Below are 21,073 nucleotides of genomic sequence, written 5' to 3'. Positions count from 1 at the left end.
CAATGCCCGCTTAACCCGGAAGCCAGCTGCAGCAACGTTTTGGAGGAAACACCGTACAACTGGCGACCGTGTCAGCATGCATGCGCCTGGCCTGCCTGGCTGTGCGAAGTTGCTGAATATTGGCGGGAACTGGAATACGCTGTCGTACACGTCAATACAGAGCATCCCAAACATGCTCAATGGCTGACATGTCTGGTGAGTATGCAGGCCATGGAAGAATGCAGGCCAGTGTACAGCCTGTGTACAGATCCTTGCGACACGGGGCCATGTATTATCATGCTGAAACATGAGGTGATGGCGGCAGATGAATGGCACTACAATGGGCTTCAGGATCTGGTCACAGTCTCTCTGTGTCATACACGCTGTCTGTCATCTGTCTGGTACAGTTGAAACCAGGATTCATCCAGAGAAGAGCACACTTCTCCAGCGTGCCAGTGGCCATCGAAGTGAGCATTTGCCCAATGAAGTCGGTTACGATGCTGAACTGCAGTCCGGTCAAGACCCTGGTGAGGACGACGAGTGTAACAGTGTAGGTTCCGTCCCTCTCTTCGCTCCAACCTGGGCTCGAACCAGGGACCCTTGCACACATCAACAACTGACACCCACGAAGCATTGTTACCCATCGCGCCACAAAAGCCGCGGCCCTTGCAACGCAAGGGGAACAACCACTTCAGGTCTCAGAGCGAGTGGCGTCACCGATTGAAACACTATTAGCGCGCACCACCACTAACTAACTAGCCATTTCACATCGGTTACACTCACCCCCCTTTTGACCTCCTCCTTTTTCCGCAGCAACCAATGATCCGGGTCACGGCACCAATGTAACAGTGTAGGTTCCGTCCCTCTCTTCGCCCCAACCCGGGCTCGAACCAGGGACCCTTGCACACATCAACAACTTACCCACAAAGCATCGTTACCCATCGCGCTACAAAAGCCGCGGCCCTTGCAACGCAAGGGGAACAACCACTTCAGGTCTCAGAGCGAGTGACGTCACCGATTGAAACGCTATTAGCGCGCACCACTGCTAACTAACTAGCCATTTCACATCGGTTACACTAGCACGCAGATGAGCTTCCCTGAGACGATTTCTGACAGTTGGTGCAGAAATTCTTGGGTTGTGCAAACCCACAGTTTCATTAGCTGGCAAGGTGGCTGGTCTCAGACGATCCCGCAGGTGAAGAAGCCGGATGTGGAGGTCCTGGGCTGGCGTGGTTACACGTGGTCTGCGGTTGTAAGGCCGGTTGGACATACTGCCAAATGATCTGAAACGACTTGTGGTTGAGAAATTAACATTTAATTATCTGGCAACAGCTCTGGTGGACATTCCTGCAGTCAGAATGCCAATTGCACACTCCCTCAATACTTGAGATATCTGTGGCATTGTGTTGTGTGACAGAACTGCACATTTTAGAGTGGCCTGTGCACCTGTGAAATGATCATGCTGTTTAATCAGCTTCTTGATTTGCCACATCTGTCAGGTGGATGGATTATCTTGGCAAAGGAGAAATGCTCACTAACAGGGATATAAACAAATTTCTGGACAAAATTTGAGCAAAATAAACTTTTTGTGAGTATGGAACATTTCAGGGATCTTTTATTTCAGCTCATGTAACATGGGACACTTTACATGTTGCATTTATATTTTTGTTCAGTGTATATATCATATCAAGTATCTGTAGAAGGATATATGAGGTTGAGGCTGGTGTACATTTACTATAGTGAACATAACAAGTATCTGGATGCCTAAAAAAGGGGAATAGGCCCATCTGGTTTTAGAAGTTGGCTATTTGATCCGTACAGAAAAGTGTCTATTTGGAATGTCAGATATCTTGTCTTTCTTTTCTACCATTATAATGCAGCTCCTCTTTCTCTCTCGGGGCTGAGCCCCTTGTCAAGACCTCTCCTGTTGCTGATCATTGGGTGTTTTGATTTGAAATGAGGATGTGGTAAATAAACTAAAGGTTAGTGATGAATCCTTACTCCCTCTAAGTCATGCATTGATGTCAACAGTAGACTATGTGAAAATGTGGCTTAAGTGGAAGTTACAGGATTCACCTCTAAAGGAGTAGGTTAGGGTTAGCGTTTATGGTTAGCGGAAGGGTTAGCGGTTATGGTTAGCGGAAGGGTTAGCTAACATGCTAAGTAGCTGACAAGTAGTAAGTAGTTGCTAATTAGCTAAAAGGCTCAAGTTGTCCATGATTTGATTCGAACAAGGAACCGGTGGGTTACTAGACATTCGCGTTATACACCGCCCCATCCTCCCAGACCAATTTCTTTCCTTTGGTCTTTGGCTTAAGTAACCTTCTGTCTTATGTAACCATACTAAATATAACATATCATACTCATTTGTGTTAACTATGTTACGTCTAGTCTATGAGGCCAGGCTGAAAGGCTAAACTCAGAAGAGAGAACTGGGTTGGTAGTGAGAGTTAGCATACAGTAGAGTAGACATACATGACACAATAGAAATTATATCAACTATAGAAACTGACACACTGTGTACTGTATACTCCAGCAGTAACAGCAGGCTGTCTTCATCACCAAGGCATCACAAGTGTGACCGTTCAGCCACATGATATGTATTTCAGTGTGTGTGTTGAAAGAGAGGGAGATAGATGTAGTCAGAGAGAGATAGAGGGGGAGAGAGAGAGAGAGAGGGGGAGAGAGATAGAGATAGAGGGGGAGAGAGAGAGATAGAGGGGGAAAGAGAGAGAGAGAGAGGGAGGGAGAAGGGGAGAGGGAGAGAGATAGAAGGGGAGCGAGATTGAGGGAGAGAGAGGGAGAGCTAGAGAGAGGGATAGATGGAGAGAGAGAGATAGATCGTGAGAGAGACGGAGAGAGTGATAGAGAGAGATTGTGAGTGCTGACCAGTAAATTGTCTCGTTACTGAAAACATGGTGCAACAGAAGTCCTGGCCAGTAAATTGTCTCGTTACTGAAAACATGGTGCAACAGAAGTCCTGGCCAGTAAATTGTCTCGTTACTGAAAACATGGTGCAACAGAAGTCCTGGCCAGTAAATTGTCTCGTTACTGAAAACATGGTGCAACAGAAGTCCTGACCAGTAAATTGTCATGTTACTGAAAACATGGTGCCACAGAAGTCCTGACCAGTAAATTGTCTCGTTACTGAAAACATGGTGCAACAGAAGTCCTGACCAGTAAAGTGTCTCGTTACTGAAAACATGGTGCAACAGAAGTCCTGGCCAGTAAATTGTCTCGTTACTGAAAACATGGTGCAACAGAAGTCCTGACCAGTAAAGTGTCTCGTTACTGAAAACATGGTGCAACAGAAGTCCTGACCAGTAAACTGTCTCGTTACTGAAAACATGGTGCAACAGAAGTCATTGTCATTATTTTATTCTCCATTGATTCATTTCTAATTTGTTTTTCCGGTGCCTTCAGACCAGAAGTAGTAGTGAATCATAAGGAACAAACTAATTCCCTGATTCAGTGTTCAATTCAGCCTGAAAGAGTTATTAAGTTACTCATCGGTCAATAATAACAAAACACATCATCATCAACCGACGTTCGCTTATGTGTTCTGGTATTTTATATATATACTGTTTAAATAAGAAATCATCTTAATATGCAACATTGTTTAACATATATTAGTATCCTCATCTGAAAGCACCCTTGGGCAGAGCACCCTGGGTAAAGAGACTCCTTGTCTGCATGTTACAAGGATCTTGAACAAATGGCCAATAATAGGACGACGTTGGTCAACATCAAGTCAAAGCAAGCTGGTTTCTAGGAGACAGAGGGGAAAAGACAGTGATAGACAATTCTGTGATCCACATCCTTAATAATTAGAATCATATAGAGTGCGTACCAAATGGCACCCTATTACCTATATAGTGCACTACCTTAGACCAGGGCTGGCACCCTATTCCCTATATAGTGCACTACTTTAGACCAGGGCTGGCAACCTATTCCCTATATAGTGCACTACTTTTAACCAGAGATGCACCATATAGGGAATAGAGTGCAATTTAGGACACAGACAGAGTTTCTATGTTTTCAGAAGTGAAATGTCTCTCTACCAACCCAACAAAACATTTCACAGCAGGTACCCAGATAGTAAATAAGTTGTTCTGTTATTCCTGTCACTCCAGTGTAAAATTCAGTCTATAAAAATATTGACATTTACTTGAACATACATTTGTTTTCTGACTATGTTATTAAAAAACGTCCATATGTCCTTATCCATTGCACAGTGGGATGTACTGTAGCTCTACGATGTACTGTAGCTGGGATGATGTACTGTAGTTCTACGATGTACTGTAGCTGGGACGATGTACTGTAGTTCTACGATGTACTGTAGCTGGGATGATGTACTGTAGTTCTACGATGTACTGTAGCTCTACGATGTACTGTAGTTGGGACGATGTACTGTAGTGCTACGATGTACTGTAGCTGGGATGATGTACTGTAGCTGGGACGATGTACTGTAGCTGGGACGATGTACTGTAGTTCTACGATGTACTGTAGCTGGGACGATGTACTGTAGTTCTACGATGTACTGTAGCTCTACGATGTACTGTAGCTGGGACAATGTACTGTAGTTCTACGATGTATTGTAGTTGGGACGATGTACTGTAGCTCTACGATGTACTGTAGTTCTACGATGTACTGTAGCTGGGACGATGTACTGTAGCTGGGACGATGTACTGTAGCTGGGACGATGTACTGTAGCTCTACGATGTACTGTAGTTCTACGATGTACTGTAGCTGGGATGATGTACTGCAGCTGGGACAATGTATTGTAGCTCTACGATGTACTGTAGCTGGGACAATGTACTGTAGCTCTACAATGTACTGTAGCTGGGACGATGTACTGTAGCTGGGATGATGTACTGTAGCTGGGGCGATGGACTGTAGCTCAACGATGTACTGTAGCTCTTCGATGTACTGTAGCTGGGACGATGTACTGTAGCTCTACGATGTACTGTAGCTCTACGATGTACTGTAGCTCTACGATGTACTGTAGCTGGGACGATGTACTGTAGCTGGGACGATGTACTGTAGCTCTACGATGTACTGTAGCTGGGACGATGTACTGTAGCTGGGACGATGTACTGTAGCTGGGACGATGTACTGTAGTTCTACGATGTACTGTAGCTGGGACGATGTACTGTAGCTGGGATGATGTACTGTAGCTCTACGATGTACTGTAGCTGGGACGATGTACTGTAGCTGGGACGATGTACTGTAGCTCTACGATGTACTGTAGCTGGGACGATGTACTGTAGCTGGGACGATGTACTGTAGCTGGGACGATGTACTGTAGTTCTACGATGTACTGTAGCTGGGACGATGTACTGTAGCTGGGACAATGTACTGTAGCTCTACGATGTACTGTAGCTGGGACGATGTACTGTAGCTGGGACGATGTACTGTAGCTGGGACGATGTACTGTAGCTCTACGATGTACTGTAGCTCTACGATGTACTGTAGCTGGGACGATGTACTGTAGCTCTACGATGTACTGTAGCTGGGACGATGTACTGTAGCTCTACGATGTACTGTAGCTGGGACGATGTACTGTAGCTGGGACGATGTTCTGTAACTGGGACGATGTACTGTAGCTGGGATGATGTACTGTAGTTCTACGATGTACTGTAGCTGGGATGATGTACTGTAGCTGGGACGATGTACTGTAGCTGGGACGATGTACTGTAGCTCTACGATGTACTGTAGCTGGGACGATGTACTGTAGCTCTACGATGTACTGTAGCTCTACGATGTACTGTAGCTCTACGATGTACTGTAGCTGGGACAATGTACTGTAGTTCTACGATGTACTGTAGCTGGGACCTGGCACTGTAGCTGGGATGATGTACTGTAGCTGGGACGATGTACTGTAGCTGGGACGATGTACTGTAGCTGGGACGATGCACTGAAGCTGGGACGATGAACTGTAGCTGGGACGATGTACTGTAGCTGGGACGATGTACTGTAGCTGGGACGATGTACTGTAGCTAGGACGATGCACTGAAGCTGGGACGATGAACTGTAGCTGGGACGATGTACTGTAGCTGGGACGATGTACTGTAGCTGGGACGATGAACTGTAGCTGGGACGATGTACTGTAGCTAGGACGATGCACTGAAGCTGGGACGATGAACTGTAGCTGGGACGATGTACTGTAGCTGGGACGATGTACTGTAGCTCTACGATGTACTGTAGAAATATTGTATAAAATAAGGCAGTCTGTTTCAGTAGGATAAACCTGATACAAACATTTCTGTGAGAAAAATCATCTTTCTAGTCCAAAACATAGTTTTTCTTGTTCTCAGATTTCTGCTGTAGCGGGATGACGTGAGTTTCTTTTGTCGGTCAACAGCGTTTGTTAAATCCACAGACAGGTGGGATTGCCGATGGAAAGGGGGATACCTAGTCAGTTGTCCAACTGAATGTATTCAACTGAAATGTGACACACACATACAAACTCACAGAGATAGACAACAACAGCTTATCCCACAAGTTAATGTCCCGATTCCCATCCATGGACTAAATCACTGAGACATTATAGACAATTCAACTGTTGTTTTACAGTGCAATACAAAGATGTCCATTCAAACTGATACTGTACTAAAATAAAAAAATGTTTACAACGTTAATGTTTTCTTATGGATAATAATCCTCCTCCTCCTCATCATCCTCGACAAGACTCAGAGAGTTATATAACATTATGTTATTCAGCTTTGGCTTTTCTTTCTTTCATATTTTCTTATTTTTGTTCTAATTTCTTCATCATCGTCATCATCCTCATCATCAGATAATTCATTAATTGATGTTACTCATTATTTTTTTTTTATAAAGAAAATATGGAACATTTAAAACAAAAATAAAAATACCAAATTGTCTGTAATAATGACCTAGATGTCTGAATGTTTGTGTCTTTCACCAGTGGCCTGAGGACAGTTAATTAGCTCCACCCACTGAACACCCGTGGTCACACCCCCACCCCACCCAACCGTATGTCTCTGGATGCATCCCAAAATGGCACCCTATTCCCTTTATAGTGCACTACATTTGACCAGGGCCTATACAGCAATAGTGCAGTACTCTTGACTAGGGTTCTGGTCAAAAGTAGTGCACTATAAAGGGAATAGGGTGTTATATGGAAGACAGTTTTAGTGTGTTTAGGACGGCCTCGTGTCCCATCCCGTCGCTACAGGTCCTCTAGTGGACGAGGTGCTTCTGAAGGACAAAGAAACAAAGGAAATACAGCTAGAAGACATAGTGAAGGGTGATAGTGGCAGTACAGCTAGAAGACATAGTGAAGGGTGATGGTGGCAGCTGGTGGAGGTGGAGTGTAGTTCAACCTGGTGGCCACTGGGGGGCGATATAGGGATTTATCCGGTCGAATGCCCACCACACACTGGGTAGTACGGTCTGACGTGGATTTGACATTGTGGGCCATCCCAAATGGAACCCTATTCTCTATATAAAGTGCACTTCTTATGACCAGAGCCCCATAGACTATTTTATCCTAAAAGTAGTGCACTATATAGGGAATAGGGTGCCATTTGGAAGGAAAAACGGTGTATTGTGACCTGTCCCATCAGCTGATCCTCCAAACAGTTTTTCATTGGAGGTGCCAGAGACTTGAAACCACCTGACATCTCAATGTTCAGTTTGTGTGTGTTTCTCCATAGCTCTACCAACAGTGAACCAGCAGTCAGTCTGCGGAGAGACAGTAACATCATCAGTCTCTGACTGACAGAGAGACAGAGAGAGAGGCAGGGGGAACCCGTGTGTGTGTGAGTATTAGGGGACGGTACATCCATCACTAGGTTGGCTGGGAGAAGAACAGTCCCTCACACAGCCTCACTGGCAGCAGTAGGAGCATACAGACAAGCCCACCAGGCACTGGTAGTTTATAAGGACTCTGAGGCTCCGTGTGTCTGTCCATCATCCATTCTGAGCTTGCGAGGTTTATGTATGAAGCAAGAGCCTGGTGTTGCTGCAGCATGTCCGTCCGTCCGTCTGTCAGTATGTGTTGTCTCTGTTGGACGGACATGTGGACGCTTGATGGCGTGTTACAGAAGCAGAAGAGTGAAGGCTTGGTAGCCCTGGACGGACAGGAACCAAGGAGGGGCCCAGGGCCTGGCATCGACCCCAGTCAGGGTGCTCCTACTCTGGGGGAGGACGCAGGCTGTGCAGCTTCCGCTCGTCCAGGCCTTTCCAGTACTTGAAGTTGTTGTCCAGGTGCTGCATGAGGTTGGGAAGGTCTGCGAACGCTGGGGACAAAAGATCATTAAATGATTGATTTAGGACGGATTAAAATGAGGATGTACAGTCTGTACAGTCAGTACCGTACAGATGTACTGACTAAGTGGTTCTGGAGAACAGCGGTCTGCTAAATGACCAATATGTAAAAGGTAAAAACATACAGGGTGGCACATGAATGTATCTAACAAAGAACGGCTTTACGAGTAAAGTTATTCAGCATTAAATAATGATCCAGAAAGATTGTGATAGCCTATAGGCCAACAGATGTTGGGCCTATTGTGGACTAAACAGGAGACTATGTAGTTATACTGTAGACTATGTAGCTGTACTGTAGACTATGTAGCTGTACTATAGACTATGTAGTTATACTGTAGACTATGTAGTTATAGTTTAGACTATGTAGCTGTACTGTAGGCTACGTAGCTGTACTGTAGACTATGTAGCTATAATGTAGACTATGTAGCTATAATGTAGACTATGTAGCTGTACTGTAGACTATGTAGCTATAATGTAGACTATGTAGCTATAATGTAGACTATGTAGCTGTACTGTAGACTATGTAGCTGTACTATAGACTATGTAGCTGTACTGTAAACTATGTAGTTATAGTTTAGACTATGTAGCTGTACTATAGGCTACGTAGCTGTACTGTAGACTATGTAGCTATAATGTAGACTATGTAGCTGTACTGTAGGCTACGTAGCTGTACTGTAAACTATGTAGTTATACTTTAGACTATGTAGCTATACTGTAGACTATTTAGTTATACTGTAGCTGTATTGTAGACTATGTAGCTATACTGTAGACTATTTAGTTATACTGTAGCTGTATTGTAGACTATGTAGCTATACTGTAGACTACGTAGCTATGCTGTAGACTATGCAGCTATGCTGTAGACTATGTAGCTATACTGTAGACTACTAAAAAATTTAGATTGGTAAATGAGTCTAGCCAGCCTTAAGGTCTTAGGGAAGGTTGCTGGTGATGCGAGCGTCTTTGCCCCCAAAACACTGACTGTGTTAACTTCTGAGCTGCATTAGATTCAGGGAGCTGCTGAGCTGAAGTTTAGACATTAGATTCAGGGAGCTGCTGAGCTGAAGCTTAGACATTAGATTCAGGAAGCTGCTGAGCTGAAGTTTAGACATTAGATTCAGGGAGCTGCTGAGCAGAAGCTTAGACATTAGATTCAGGGAGCTGCTGAGCTGAAGCTTAGACATTAGATTCAGGAAGCTGCTGAGCTGAAGTTTAGACATTAGATTCAGGGAGCTGCTGAGCTGAAGTTTAGACATTAGATTCAGGGAGCTGCTGAGCTGAAGTTTAGACATTAGATTCAGGAAGCTGCTGAGCTGAAGTTTAGACATTAGATTCAGGGAGCTGCTGAGCTGAAGTTTAGACATTAGATTCAGGAAGCTGCTGAGCTGAAGTTTAGACATTAGATTCAGGGAGCTGCTGAACTGAAGTTTAGACATTAGATTCAGGGAGCTGCTGAACTGAAGTTTAGACATTAGATTCAGGGAGCTAACAAGTCATCAAGTCCTCTGTTATATGGAGCAGATAGGGTTAACAGTTATTACCATCCCAAGCATCGAAACACTGTTAGCCCACTGAGCTGAAGCCTTAGATCAGGTAGCTAACGTAAGTCCTTACCATCCCAGGCGTCGAACATGTCTGTGATGAAGTAGTCTATGAAGGAGATCTGGGACTTAGGAATGCTGCAGGTGTTCCTGTCAAACACAGGCATGACCACCGGTAGACTCTGCCTCTTCTCCTCATCAGTCTGAAACACACACACACACACACACACACACACACACACACACACACACACACACACACACACACACACACACACACACACACACACACACACACACACACGCACATGCACACGCACATGCACACGCACACACAGTGTCTTTACTGAGTGTGTACCAATATTTCCTGACTGGTACAGTACATCTAATCAAAACAATCAATGAATGCTGCTCCAGTATGCTGTGTGTTTCACATTCCACATCAGCTAACTGCTGAATCCCCAAAGGTACTGTGTTCTACTGTATCTATTAGCGTTCCAAACCGCAGCATCATGTTTCTCTCATCATCTCTCCTCTCACCACTGTCCTGTACCTGTGCAAAGTATTCTTCTGAGATGCGTCCGGCCCATTCTATACACAGCTCCAGCGGTCGGCACGGATTGGAGATGTCGGCACACTTGATCAGCATGCGCTTGACAAGGATCCGGTTGTCTGGGGACGTTAGGATGCCTTTGACAGACTCCTCGTCGCCGATTCCCTAAGGAGAGGTCACACACACGCGCGCACACACACACACACACACACACACACACACACACACACACACACACACACACACACACACACACACACACACCGTCAGCACTAGAGCACACATAGGAGTTTTAGTTTGATTGCTAACTGTGTTAGACAGTTTTAGTTTGATTGCTAATTGTGTTAGACAGAGTTTTAGTTTGATTGCTAACTGTGTTAGACAGTTTTAGTTTGATTGCTAACTGTGTTAGACAGAGTTTTAGTTTGATTGCTAACTGTGTTAGACAGAGTTTTAGTTTGATTGCTAACTGTGTTAGACAGAGTTTTAGTTTGATTGCTAACTGTGTTAGACAGAGTTTTAGTTTGATTGCTAACTTTGTTAGACAGAGTTTTAGTTTGATTGCTAACTTTGTTAGACAGAGTTTTAGTTTGATTGCTAACTGTGTTAGACAGAGTTTTAGTTTGATTGCTAATTGTGTTAGACAGAGTTTTAGTTTGATTGCTAACTGTGTTAGACAGAGTTTTAGTTTGATTGCTAATTGTGTTAGTTTTAGTTTGATTGCTAACTTTGTTAGACAGAGTTTTAGTTTGATTGCTAACTTTGTTAGACAGAGTTTTAGTTTGATTGCTAACTGTGTTAGACAGAGTTTTAGTTTGATTGCTAATTGTGTTAGTTTTAGTTTGATTGCTAACTGTGTTAGAGTTTTAGTTCGATTGCTAACTGTGTTAGACAGAGTTTTAGTTTGATTGCTAACTGTGTTAGACAGAGTTTTAGTTTGATTGCTAACTGTGTTAGACAGAGTTTTAGTTTGATTGCTAACTGTGTTAGATAGCGTTTTCGTTTTATTGTTAACTGTGTTAGATAGCGTTTTCATTTGATTGCTAACTTGGTTAGAGTTACAGTACCTGTCAAAAGTTTGGACACACCTACTCATTCAAGGGGTTTTCTTTATTTTTACTATGTTCTACATTGTAGAATAATAGTGAAGACATCAAAACTATGAAATAACACATATGGAATCATGTAGTAACCAAAAAAGCGTTAAACAAATAAAAATATATTTTATATTTGAGATTCTTCAAAGTAGCCACCCTTTGCCTTTATGATAGCTTTGCACACTCTTGGCATTCTCTCAACCAGCTTCAGTGCCCTGACTTTATTAACACGTGTCCCTTGTTAAAAGTTAATTTGTGGAATTTCTTTACTTATTAATGCGTCTGAGATAATCAGTTGTGTTGTGACAAGGTAGGGGTGGTATACAGAAGATAGCCCTATTTGGTAAAAGACCAAGTCCATATTATGGCAAGAACAGCTCAAATAAGCAAAGAGAAACAACAGGCCATCATTACTTTAAGACATGAAGGTCAGTCAATCCGGAAAAATGTAAAAAACTTTGAAAGTTTCTTCAAGTGCAGCTGCAAAAACCATCAAGCGCTATGATGAAACTGGCTCTCATAAGGACTGCCACAGGAAAGGAAGACCCAGAGTTACCTCTGCTGCAGAGGATAAGTTCATTAGCGTTAACTGCACCTCAGAAATTGCAGCCCAAATAAATGCTTCACAGAGTTCAAGTAACAGATACATCTCAACATCAACTATTCAGAGGAGACTGACTTGATATTTTTGGTTCCAACCGCCGGGTCTTTGTGAGATGCAGAGTAGGTGAACGGATGATCTCCGCATGTGTGGTTCCCACCGTGAAGCATGGAGGAGGAGATGTGATGGTGTGGGGGTGCTTTGCTTGTGACACTGTCTGTAATTTATTTAGAATTCAAGGCACACTTAACCAGCATGGCTACCACAGCATTCTGCAGGGATACGCTATCCCATCTGGTTTGCGCTTAGTGGGACTTAGTGGGATCATTTGTTTTTCAACAGGACCTCCAGGCTGTATAAGGGCTATTTGACCAAGAAGAGTGATGAGGTGCTGCATCAGATAACCTGGCCTCCACAATCACCCAACCTCAACCCAATTGAGATGGTTTGGAATGAGTTGGACTGCAGAGTGAAGGAAAAGCAGCCAACAAGTGCTCAGCATATGTGGGAACTACTTCAAGACTGTTGGTAAAGCATTCCAGGTGAAGCTGGTTGAGAGAATGCCAAGAGTGTGCAAAGATGTCATCAAGGCAACGGGTGGCTACTTTAAAGAATCTAAAATCTAAATATATTTTGATTTGTTTAACACTTTTTTGGTTACTATGCTAGCAGGCTAAACTACGAGGCTAGGCCAGGAGGCTACGCTAGCAGGCTACACTAGGAGGCTAGGCTATGCTAGCAGGCTACAGTGCATGGAAGGCTACATTAGGAAGCTAGGCCAGGAGGCTACACTAACTCCCTTCAACCTGCATCACAGTTGGCTAACTTTTAGCTGGAAGGCTCCACTGGAAGGCTAGGCTAGGCTACGTTATAAGGCTACGTTAGGCCACACAGGCTAGACAATGACTCCCTTCAACTCTGCTCTTTCTAACCTGCATACTGTTAGCTAACTGTTGGCTGTTTTTGGAGTAAGCGTGATGCAGAATGATATCTAAAACAGACCATTTGTATTTTCTAGATTGTTCCGTGACCGGACACAGCTACACATACTGTATTGGCTGCAATACTCTGATCCAAACCATGAACAGGTTCCTGCTGTCATCATGTTTAACCACAGAGCCTATCTAACCTGGACTTTATTATTCTTTTTCATCCCCTCTTTTCTCGTTCTGTCCTTCATCTCACCCCGTTCTCCTCCAGCGCGGCCAGCGGCTTGTTGATGCTGTTGACGAACTTGTTGACGTGCTCAAAGTGTTTTGTCATCTCTGTGGCGAGCACCATGTCTATGATGGCCTGACGCAGTGTACGGTACTCATTCCTAAAGAGAGAGAGACAGCGAGGGGGGGAGGAGAAAGAGAGAGAAAGAGAAGAACAGAGAGAGAGAGAGCGAGAGAGACAGCGAGAGGGAGGGGGTGAGAGAGAGGGGGGAGAAAGAGAGAGAGAAAGAAGCAGTGGAGGACAGAGAGGAAGGGGGGTAGGGAGAAGAACAGAGAGCAAGACACATTTACACAAAAAACATTGGTAAATAAATGTGCTGAAAGCCCCTCTGGACAGTTCTAGCCTCCTGACTGTAGTGACAGAGGACAGGAATGAATGGAGTGATTGTGTACCTTCCCCCATCCGAGGGAGAGCAGTGCATGAGACACACTGCTCTGGGACTCAAATCACATGACTGTCCTGCCTCACTGTCTCTCTCACACACACAGACAGACAGACCAAACAGCCTCCCAGAAAACCCACAGACAGCCAGCCAGCCAGCCAGCCAGCCAGTCAGTCAGTCAGTCAGTCAGTCAGTCAGTCAGTCAGTCAGTCAGCCAGCCAGCCAGCCAGCCAGCCAGCCAGCCAGACAGACAGACAGACAGACAGACAGACAGACAGACAGACAGACAGACAGACAGACAGACAGACAGACAGACAGACAGACAGACAGACAGACAGACAGACAGACGTACCTCTCCATGTTCTTGAAGATGTTACACTTGTCGTCCCGTGTGGTGATCTGGAAGGCAAGGGCAGCGTGGTGGCTCTCTAGCACGGCCGTGTCGTTGTACAAGATGGCCAACTCACTTCCTGCGTTACACAGGAAGCTGTTGGTGCGTCCCGGGTGATCCACGTCGTGTACCGTGGCTGCTATCAGAGCTGCCACCTCATCAATCTGCTCCAGACTTTGCTGTTAGGGAAAGAAGAGGGACTAGTGTTTTATTCATATTTAATATTAATGGAGAAGTTAGCGACAGGGGGATTCGAACTAGCAACCTTTTGGTTACAGGCCCAATGATCTAACGGCTAGGCTACCTGCTGCTGAATTATATTCATATTATTTATACCACCAAATGACTGTTACTATTATCATTTTTAGTATGTGAACCCTGCAGGAACTGAACCCACAATCTTGGTGTTGCTAGTGACGTGATCTTACTAACTGAATCACTGATTGAATAGGCTGCATGTTTTAGGGGCTTTCTTAATCATGTATTTGTGTTGTGTCATGTTGTTTTAGGGGCTTTCTTAATCATGTATTTGTGTTGTGTCATGTAGTATGTCCTGTTTGCACCACTCCACATAACCCCAGCGGGCAAAATTGGGCAAAGTTAGTTGAAATGAAGTCATTTAAACCAGTTTTGGCAGCTGGGAGGTTCCCTTGCAGGAAAGCCTGTTTGTGACAGAGGTCTAACCCGAGCCACAGCCTCTGTCTCTGATTGGTTAGTTTACCCTGGTGTGAGGTCAAAGGTGGGCTAACCACTGGTCGGCAGGGCTAAGCCAATGATAGATCACTTTGGTGTGGTCAGGAATAGAAGGTTTAATAATCAGCTCAGTTAGAGAACAGCACTGTAGAGCAGTCCTCATCAGCAGTTAGTGGAACAACATATACTGTCTGGGTCAAACAACAGCTCTGTGACCAAAGACAGACACACACAAGCAAACGTAGACACAAACACACCGCCAGGTATGCACGCACGCACACGGACACAAACACACCACCAGGTATGCACGCACGCACACACACGGACACAAACACACCGTCAGGTATGTACGCACACACTCGGACACAAACACACCACCAGGTATGCACGCACATAGCCACGGGAAGTAGTTTGGGGGTATGGGTGCTGCAAATCTTTTAGCAATTGTTTTTTTTGGGGGGGGGCAGAATTTATGGGGGGGGTCCGCGTTGAAGACGTTGATATCGGTCCTCTAATACAGAACTAATAAAGGCCCAGTGCACTACACACACACAGGTCCAGACACACACACTCCTAACATGATTAGTCTAGATGACTCTAGTGACATGTAGTTCCATGTTAGAGTGGTAAAGGAGTCAAAGACTTTAGGATTATGACTTCCCACTGGGCACAGACAGCAGTTCAATGTCTAGTTTTGGTTGACATTTGGTTGAGTTGTCAACTAACATGAATTCAATGTGAAATCAACAAAAAATGTCACAATGTCAATGGATTTAGGTTGCAAGTTGGGTAAAAAAATACAAAAATCCCTTTGTAAATCTAAACAGTTTTCCACGTTAATTCAACATCATCACATTACATTTTTGCTGTTGAAATGAGGTGGAATCACCGTTTATTCAACCAGTTTTTGCCCAGTGGGGAGGGTTGATTCCAGGAATCTTCTAACTGGAATTTATGGAAAACTTGGACATTTTGGGGAAGCTACCGGCATTGTGCAACTCTAATTAGGACTTGGATTAAGCCATGCTTGTGATTTGAGGAATGTCAGCCCAGGATTGACTCATTGCTGTGTGCTTATTTAATTTCAATGCATGTTTGTTACAGATGTTTTACTTTTGCTGTCTCTGAACAGGTCATACAGATGTACCTGTATAAATGAGGGGCAAACAAACCAAACAAGACAAGACAAGACTAAACCAACCAACCAAACAAGACAAAAACAAACAAACTAGTCAAAACAAGACAAAACAAACAAACAAGACAAAACAAACAAGACAAAAACAAACAAGTCAAAACAAGACAAAACAAACAAATAAACAAGACAAAACTGTCTGACCCAGTGGCGGCCATCTTGGACAGCCATCTTACCTTGACCCTCTCCTTGCAGAGGAAGTATGCGGTAGCGTGCAGGACATCGGCAGCATGTGAGGAGTTGTGGTAGGAGTTGGTGGAGTGGTAGTTAGCCTCGATCCCCTGCAGCCAGGAGCGGAGAGTGGCCTCGGGACAGCTCAGGAACTCACACACCCCGAACCGAGAGAAGATCTTCAGGCCCAGATAGGTCAGAGGCCTGGGAGGAGAGAATTACCAGACAGCATGAAGGTTAGGGCTAACATAATGGAGGAGTTCAATACCACAGAGTTAAATACAGTACACTGGGTAACCTCATCTCTCCTGCCATAACCCAGCTTCCCAATCCAATCCCTCTGACACTCAACAGGTAATTTATAGTGCACTATTTTTCACCAGGGCCCATATGGGATAAAACATCATGAAGTCTTAAAGGAGGCCTGGGTAAAGCCAAAAAATTTCACAAATATTCCAACTTCAATTAATTATTTCTCAAATATGCTTTTAGATACATAGGAATTAAATGGATAAAATGGAGTGAAAATCCCCTAAATCATGGTGTTTTTTTGTCCTGGTTTTGTGAGGAATCACCCATATGGCTCTGGTCGAAAGTAGTGCACTACATAGGGAATATGGTCCCATTTAGGATGCACCCATTAGCTTTACAGCCTGTGTACAGTACTGAAACAGATGGAGTTTGTAGAATTCTCTCTGTATTTCTGTGGCTCTGGACCTCTCTAAACTAAACCACAGTAGAGATGAATGAGAAAGTCTTTATGACAGGACTCATGGCTTCTGATTCCACCATCTGGGATACTGTTTTCCTCAGTTATTTTGATAAAGCTGGCTAAAGTGAATATTTATAAAAGTGTTACTACAGCATTATAACAGTGTTATAACCTCCCCTCACCATTTCAGACTGGCAGCATCCAGGTTGAATGTTATTATAACATTAGAGTGTTATTACAGTGTTATAACCTCCCCTCAACATTTCAGACAGGCAGTCTCCAGGTTGAATGTTATTACTGTGTTATAACCTCTCCTCACCGTTTCAGACAGGCAGTCTCCAGGTTGAATGTTATTACTGTGTTATAACCTCTCCTCACCGTTTCAGACAGGCAGTCTCCAGGTTGAATGTTATTACAGTGTTATAACCTCTCCTCACCGTTTCAGACAGGCAGTCTCCAGGTTGAATGTTATTACAGTGTTATAACCTCTCCTCACCGTTTCAGACAGGCAGTCTCCAGGTTGAATGTTATTACAGTGTTATAACCTCCCCTCACCGTTTCAGACAGGCAGTCTCCAGGTTGAATGTTATTACAGTGTTATAACCTCCCCTCACCGTTTCAGACAGGCAGTCTCCAGGTTGAATGTTATTACAGTGTTATAACCTCTCCTCACCGTTTCAGACAGGCAGTCTCCAGGTTGAAGATGTCAAAGTCCCAGGAGTCTTCATTCTCCATTGTCTGGGCAACGTGAGGAGGGATGTCATTCAACGACAGGGGAATGGCTAGGTGACTTGGGAGGTGGGGCTCTGAGAGGGGGATGGTGCGGGGATAAGGAGAGGAGGACGGTGCGGGGATAAGGAGAGGGGGAGAGAGAGGGGGAGATGTGGGGAGATGTGGGGAGAGAGAGGGGGAGATGTGGGGATAAGGAGGGGGAGATGTGGGGAGAGAGAGGGGGACAGTGCGGGGGAGAGAGGGGGAGATGTGGGGATAAGGAGAGGGGGAGATGTGGGGAGAGAGAGGAGGAGATGTGGGGAGAGAGAGACAAATCAAAATGGCACTTTACGTGATGATCATCATCATCATCATCTTCATCACTATGCCAGGAGAGCAATACTGTACGTACGCTTCGTAGCAAAGATGTATTCGTTTCCTGATAATCTGCGCAAACCATCCTGTGAAAGAATGAAAGAGAGAGAGAGAGAGAGAGAGAGTAATAATTATATCAGTCCATAGTTTCAGATACTGTCAAATCAAATGAATGTCATGAAACTACTACACCCAATCTATAACCATGTACCACTTTAATAGACTACAGCTCAGCATTCAACACCATAGTATCCTCCAATCTCATCATTAAGCTGGAGGCCCTGGGTCTCAACAACACCCTGTGCAATTGGGTCCTGGACTTTCTGACGGGCTGCCCCCAGGTGGTGAAGGTTGGAAACAACATCTCCATTTTGCTGACCATCAAAACTGGGGCCCCACAAGGGTGCGTGCTCAGCCCCCTCCTGTACTCCCTGTTCACCCATGACTGCGTGGCCATGCACGCCTCCAACTCAATCATCAAGTTTGTAGATGACACAACAGTAGTGGGCTTGATTACCAACAACAAAGAGAGCCTACAGGGAGGAGGTGAGGGCACTCAGAGTGTGGTGTCAGGAAAACAACCTCTCACTCAACGTCAACAAAACAAAGGAGATGATCATGGACTTCAGGAAACAGCAGAGGGAGCACCCCCCATCCACATCGAAGGGACAGTAGTGGAGAAGGTGGAAAGTTTTAAGTTCCTCGGCGTACACATCACAGACAAACTGAAATGGTCCACCCACACTGACAGTGTGGTGAAGGCGCAACAGAGCCTCTTCAACCTCAGGAGACGGAATAAATTTGTCTTGTCACCTAAAACCCTGACAAACTTTTACAGATGCACAATCGAGAGCATCCTGTCGGGCTGTATCACCGCCTGGTACGGCAACTGCACCACCCTCAACCGCAAGGCTCTCCAGAGGGTGGTGCGGTCTCCACAACGCATCACCGGGGGCAAACTACCTGCCCTCCAAGACACCTACAGCACCCGATGTCACAGGAAGGCCAAAAAGATCAAGGACAACAACCACCCAAGCTACTGGCTGTTCACCCCGCTACCATCCAGAAGGCGAGGTCAGAATAGGTGCATCAAAGCTGGGACCAAGAGAATGAAAAACAGCTTCTATCTCAAAGCCATCAGACTGCTAAACAGCCATCACTAACTCAGAGAGGCTGCTACCTACATAGACACTCATATCAATGGCCACTTTAATAAATGGATCACTAGTCACTTTAAACAATGGCACTTTAATAATGTTTACATATCTTACATTACTCATATCATAAACTCAGCAAAAAAAATAAACGTCCTCTCACTGTCAACTGAATTTATTTTCAGTAAACTTAACATGTGTAAATATTTGTATGAACATAACAAGATTCAACAACTGAGACATAAACTGAACAAGTTCCACAGACATGTGACTAACAGAAATGGAATAATGTGTCCATGAACAAAGTGGGGGTCAAAATCAAAAGTAACAGTCAGTATCTGGTGTGGCCACCAGCTGCATTAAGTGCTGCAGTGCATCTCCTCATGGACTACATCAGATTTGCCAGTTCTTGCTGTGAGATGTTACCCCACTCTTCCACCATGGCACCTGCAAGTTCCCGGACATTTCTGTGGGGAATGGCCCTAGCCCTCACCCTCCGATCCAACAGGTCCCAGACGTGCTCAATGGGATTGAGATCCGGGCTCTTCGCTGGCCATGGCAGAACACTGACATTCCTGTCTTGCAGGAAATCACGCACAGAACGAGCAGTATGGCTGGTGGCATTGTCATGCTGGAGGGTCATGTCAGGATGAGCCTGCAGGAAGGGTACCACATGAGGGAGGAGGATGTCTTCCCTGTAACGCACAGTGTTGAGATTGCCTGCAATGACAACAAGCTCAGTCCGATGATGCTGTGACACACCGCCCCAGACCATGACGGACCCTCCACCTCCATATCGACCCCTCTCCAAAGTACAGGCCTCGGTGTAACGCTCATTCCTTCGACGATAAACGCAAATCCGACCATCACCCCTGGTGAGACAAAACCACGACTCGTCAGGGAAGAGCACTTTTTGCCAGTCTTGTCTGGTCCAGCGACAGTGGGTTTGTGCCCATAGGCGACGTTGTTGCCGGTGATGTCTTTTGTGGACCTGCCTTACAACAGGCCTACAATCCCTCAGTCCAGCCTCTCTCAGCCTATTGCGGACAGTCTGAGCACTGATGGAGGGATTGTGCATTCTTGGTGTAACTCGGGCAATTGTTGTTGCCATCCTGTATCCTGTACCGATCCTGTGCAGGTGTTGTTACACGTGGTCTGCCACTGCGTGGACGATCAGCTGTCCGTCCTGTCTCCCTGTAGCGCTGTTTTGCCTTCCGTCTGCAAGCTGTTAGTGTCTTAACGGCCGTTCCACAGGTGCATGTTCATTAATTGTTTATGGTTCATTGAACAAGAATGGGAAACAGTGTTTAACCTCTATGGGCTAGGCGGGACGAATTCGTCCCACCTACGTAACAGCCACTTGAAGCCTGTGGCGCGATTTTCAAAACCTTCAAAATCCTATTACTTCAATTTCTCAAACATATGACTATTTTACAGCTATTTAAAGAGAAGACTCTCGTTAATCTAACCACACTGTGATTTCAAAAAGGCTTTACAACGAAAGCAAAACATTAGATTATGTCAGCAGAGTACCAAGCCAGAAATAATCAGACACCCATTTTTCAAGCTAGCATATAATGTCACAAAAACCCAGAAGACAGCTAAATGCAACACTAACCTTTGATGATCTTCATCAGATGACAACCCTAGGACATTATGTTATACAATACATGCATGTTTTGTTCAATCAAGTTCATATTTATATCAAAAACCAGCTTTTTACATTAGCATGTGACGTTCAGAACTAGCATACCCCCCGCAAACTTCCGGGGAATTCGCTAACATTTTACTAAATTACTCACGATAAACGTTCACAAAAAGCATAACAATTATTTTAAGAATTATAGATACAGACCTCCTCTATGCACTCGATATGTCCGATTTTAAAATAGCTTTTTGGTGAAAGCACATTTTGCAATATTCTAAGTACATAGCCCAGGCATCACGGGCTAGCTATTTAGACACCCGGCAAGTTTAGCACTCACCATAATCATATTTACTATTATAAAAG

General features: G+C 44.7%; 1 protein-coding gene across 2 annotated transcripts in view; it reads right to left on the bottom strand.

Moving 5' to 3' along the window:
* Positions 1-3,340: 3,340 nt before the first annotated feature.
* The window catches only part of LOC106592114 (high affinity cAMP-specific and IBMX-insensitive 3',5'-cyclic phosphodiesterase 8A), a 395,948-nt gene continuing 378,215 nt past the window's right edge, over positions 3,341-21,073 (bottom strand). For both annotated transcript variants that reach the window (XM_045689647.1, XM_045689648.1), the window contains exons 15-22: positions 17,946-17,994; positions 17,496-17,628; positions 16,116-16,314; positions 14,016-14,233; positions 13,249-13,381; positions 10,366-10,530; positions 9,886-10,015; positions 3,341-8,246 (exon numbers count right to left, since the gene is read on the bottom strand). In XM_045689647.1, the coding sequence (XP_045545603.1) occupies positions 8,140-8,246; positions 9,886-10,015; positions 10,366-10,530; positions 13,249-13,381; positions 14,016-14,233; positions 16,116-16,314; positions 17,496-17,628; positions 17,946-17,994 (1,134 nt within the window). In that variant the 3' untranslated portion in view covers positions 3,341-8,139. The remainder of the gene's footprint in view (positions 8,247-9,885; positions 10,016-10,365; positions 10,531-13,248; positions 13,382-14,015; positions 14,234-16,115; positions 16,315-17,495; positions 17,629-17,945; positions 17,995-21,073) is intronic.

Source organism: Salmo salar, chromosome ssa11, assembly GCF_905237065.1.
Source record: "Salmo salar chromosome ssa11, Ssal_v3.1, whole genome shotgun sequence".
NCBI lineage: Eukaryota > Metazoa > Chordata > Actinopteri > Salmoniformes > Salmonidae > Salmo > Salmo salar.
The sequence above is the reverse complement of the archived record's forward strand: the minus strand, read 5'-3'. Positions and strand labels throughout refer to the sequence as shown.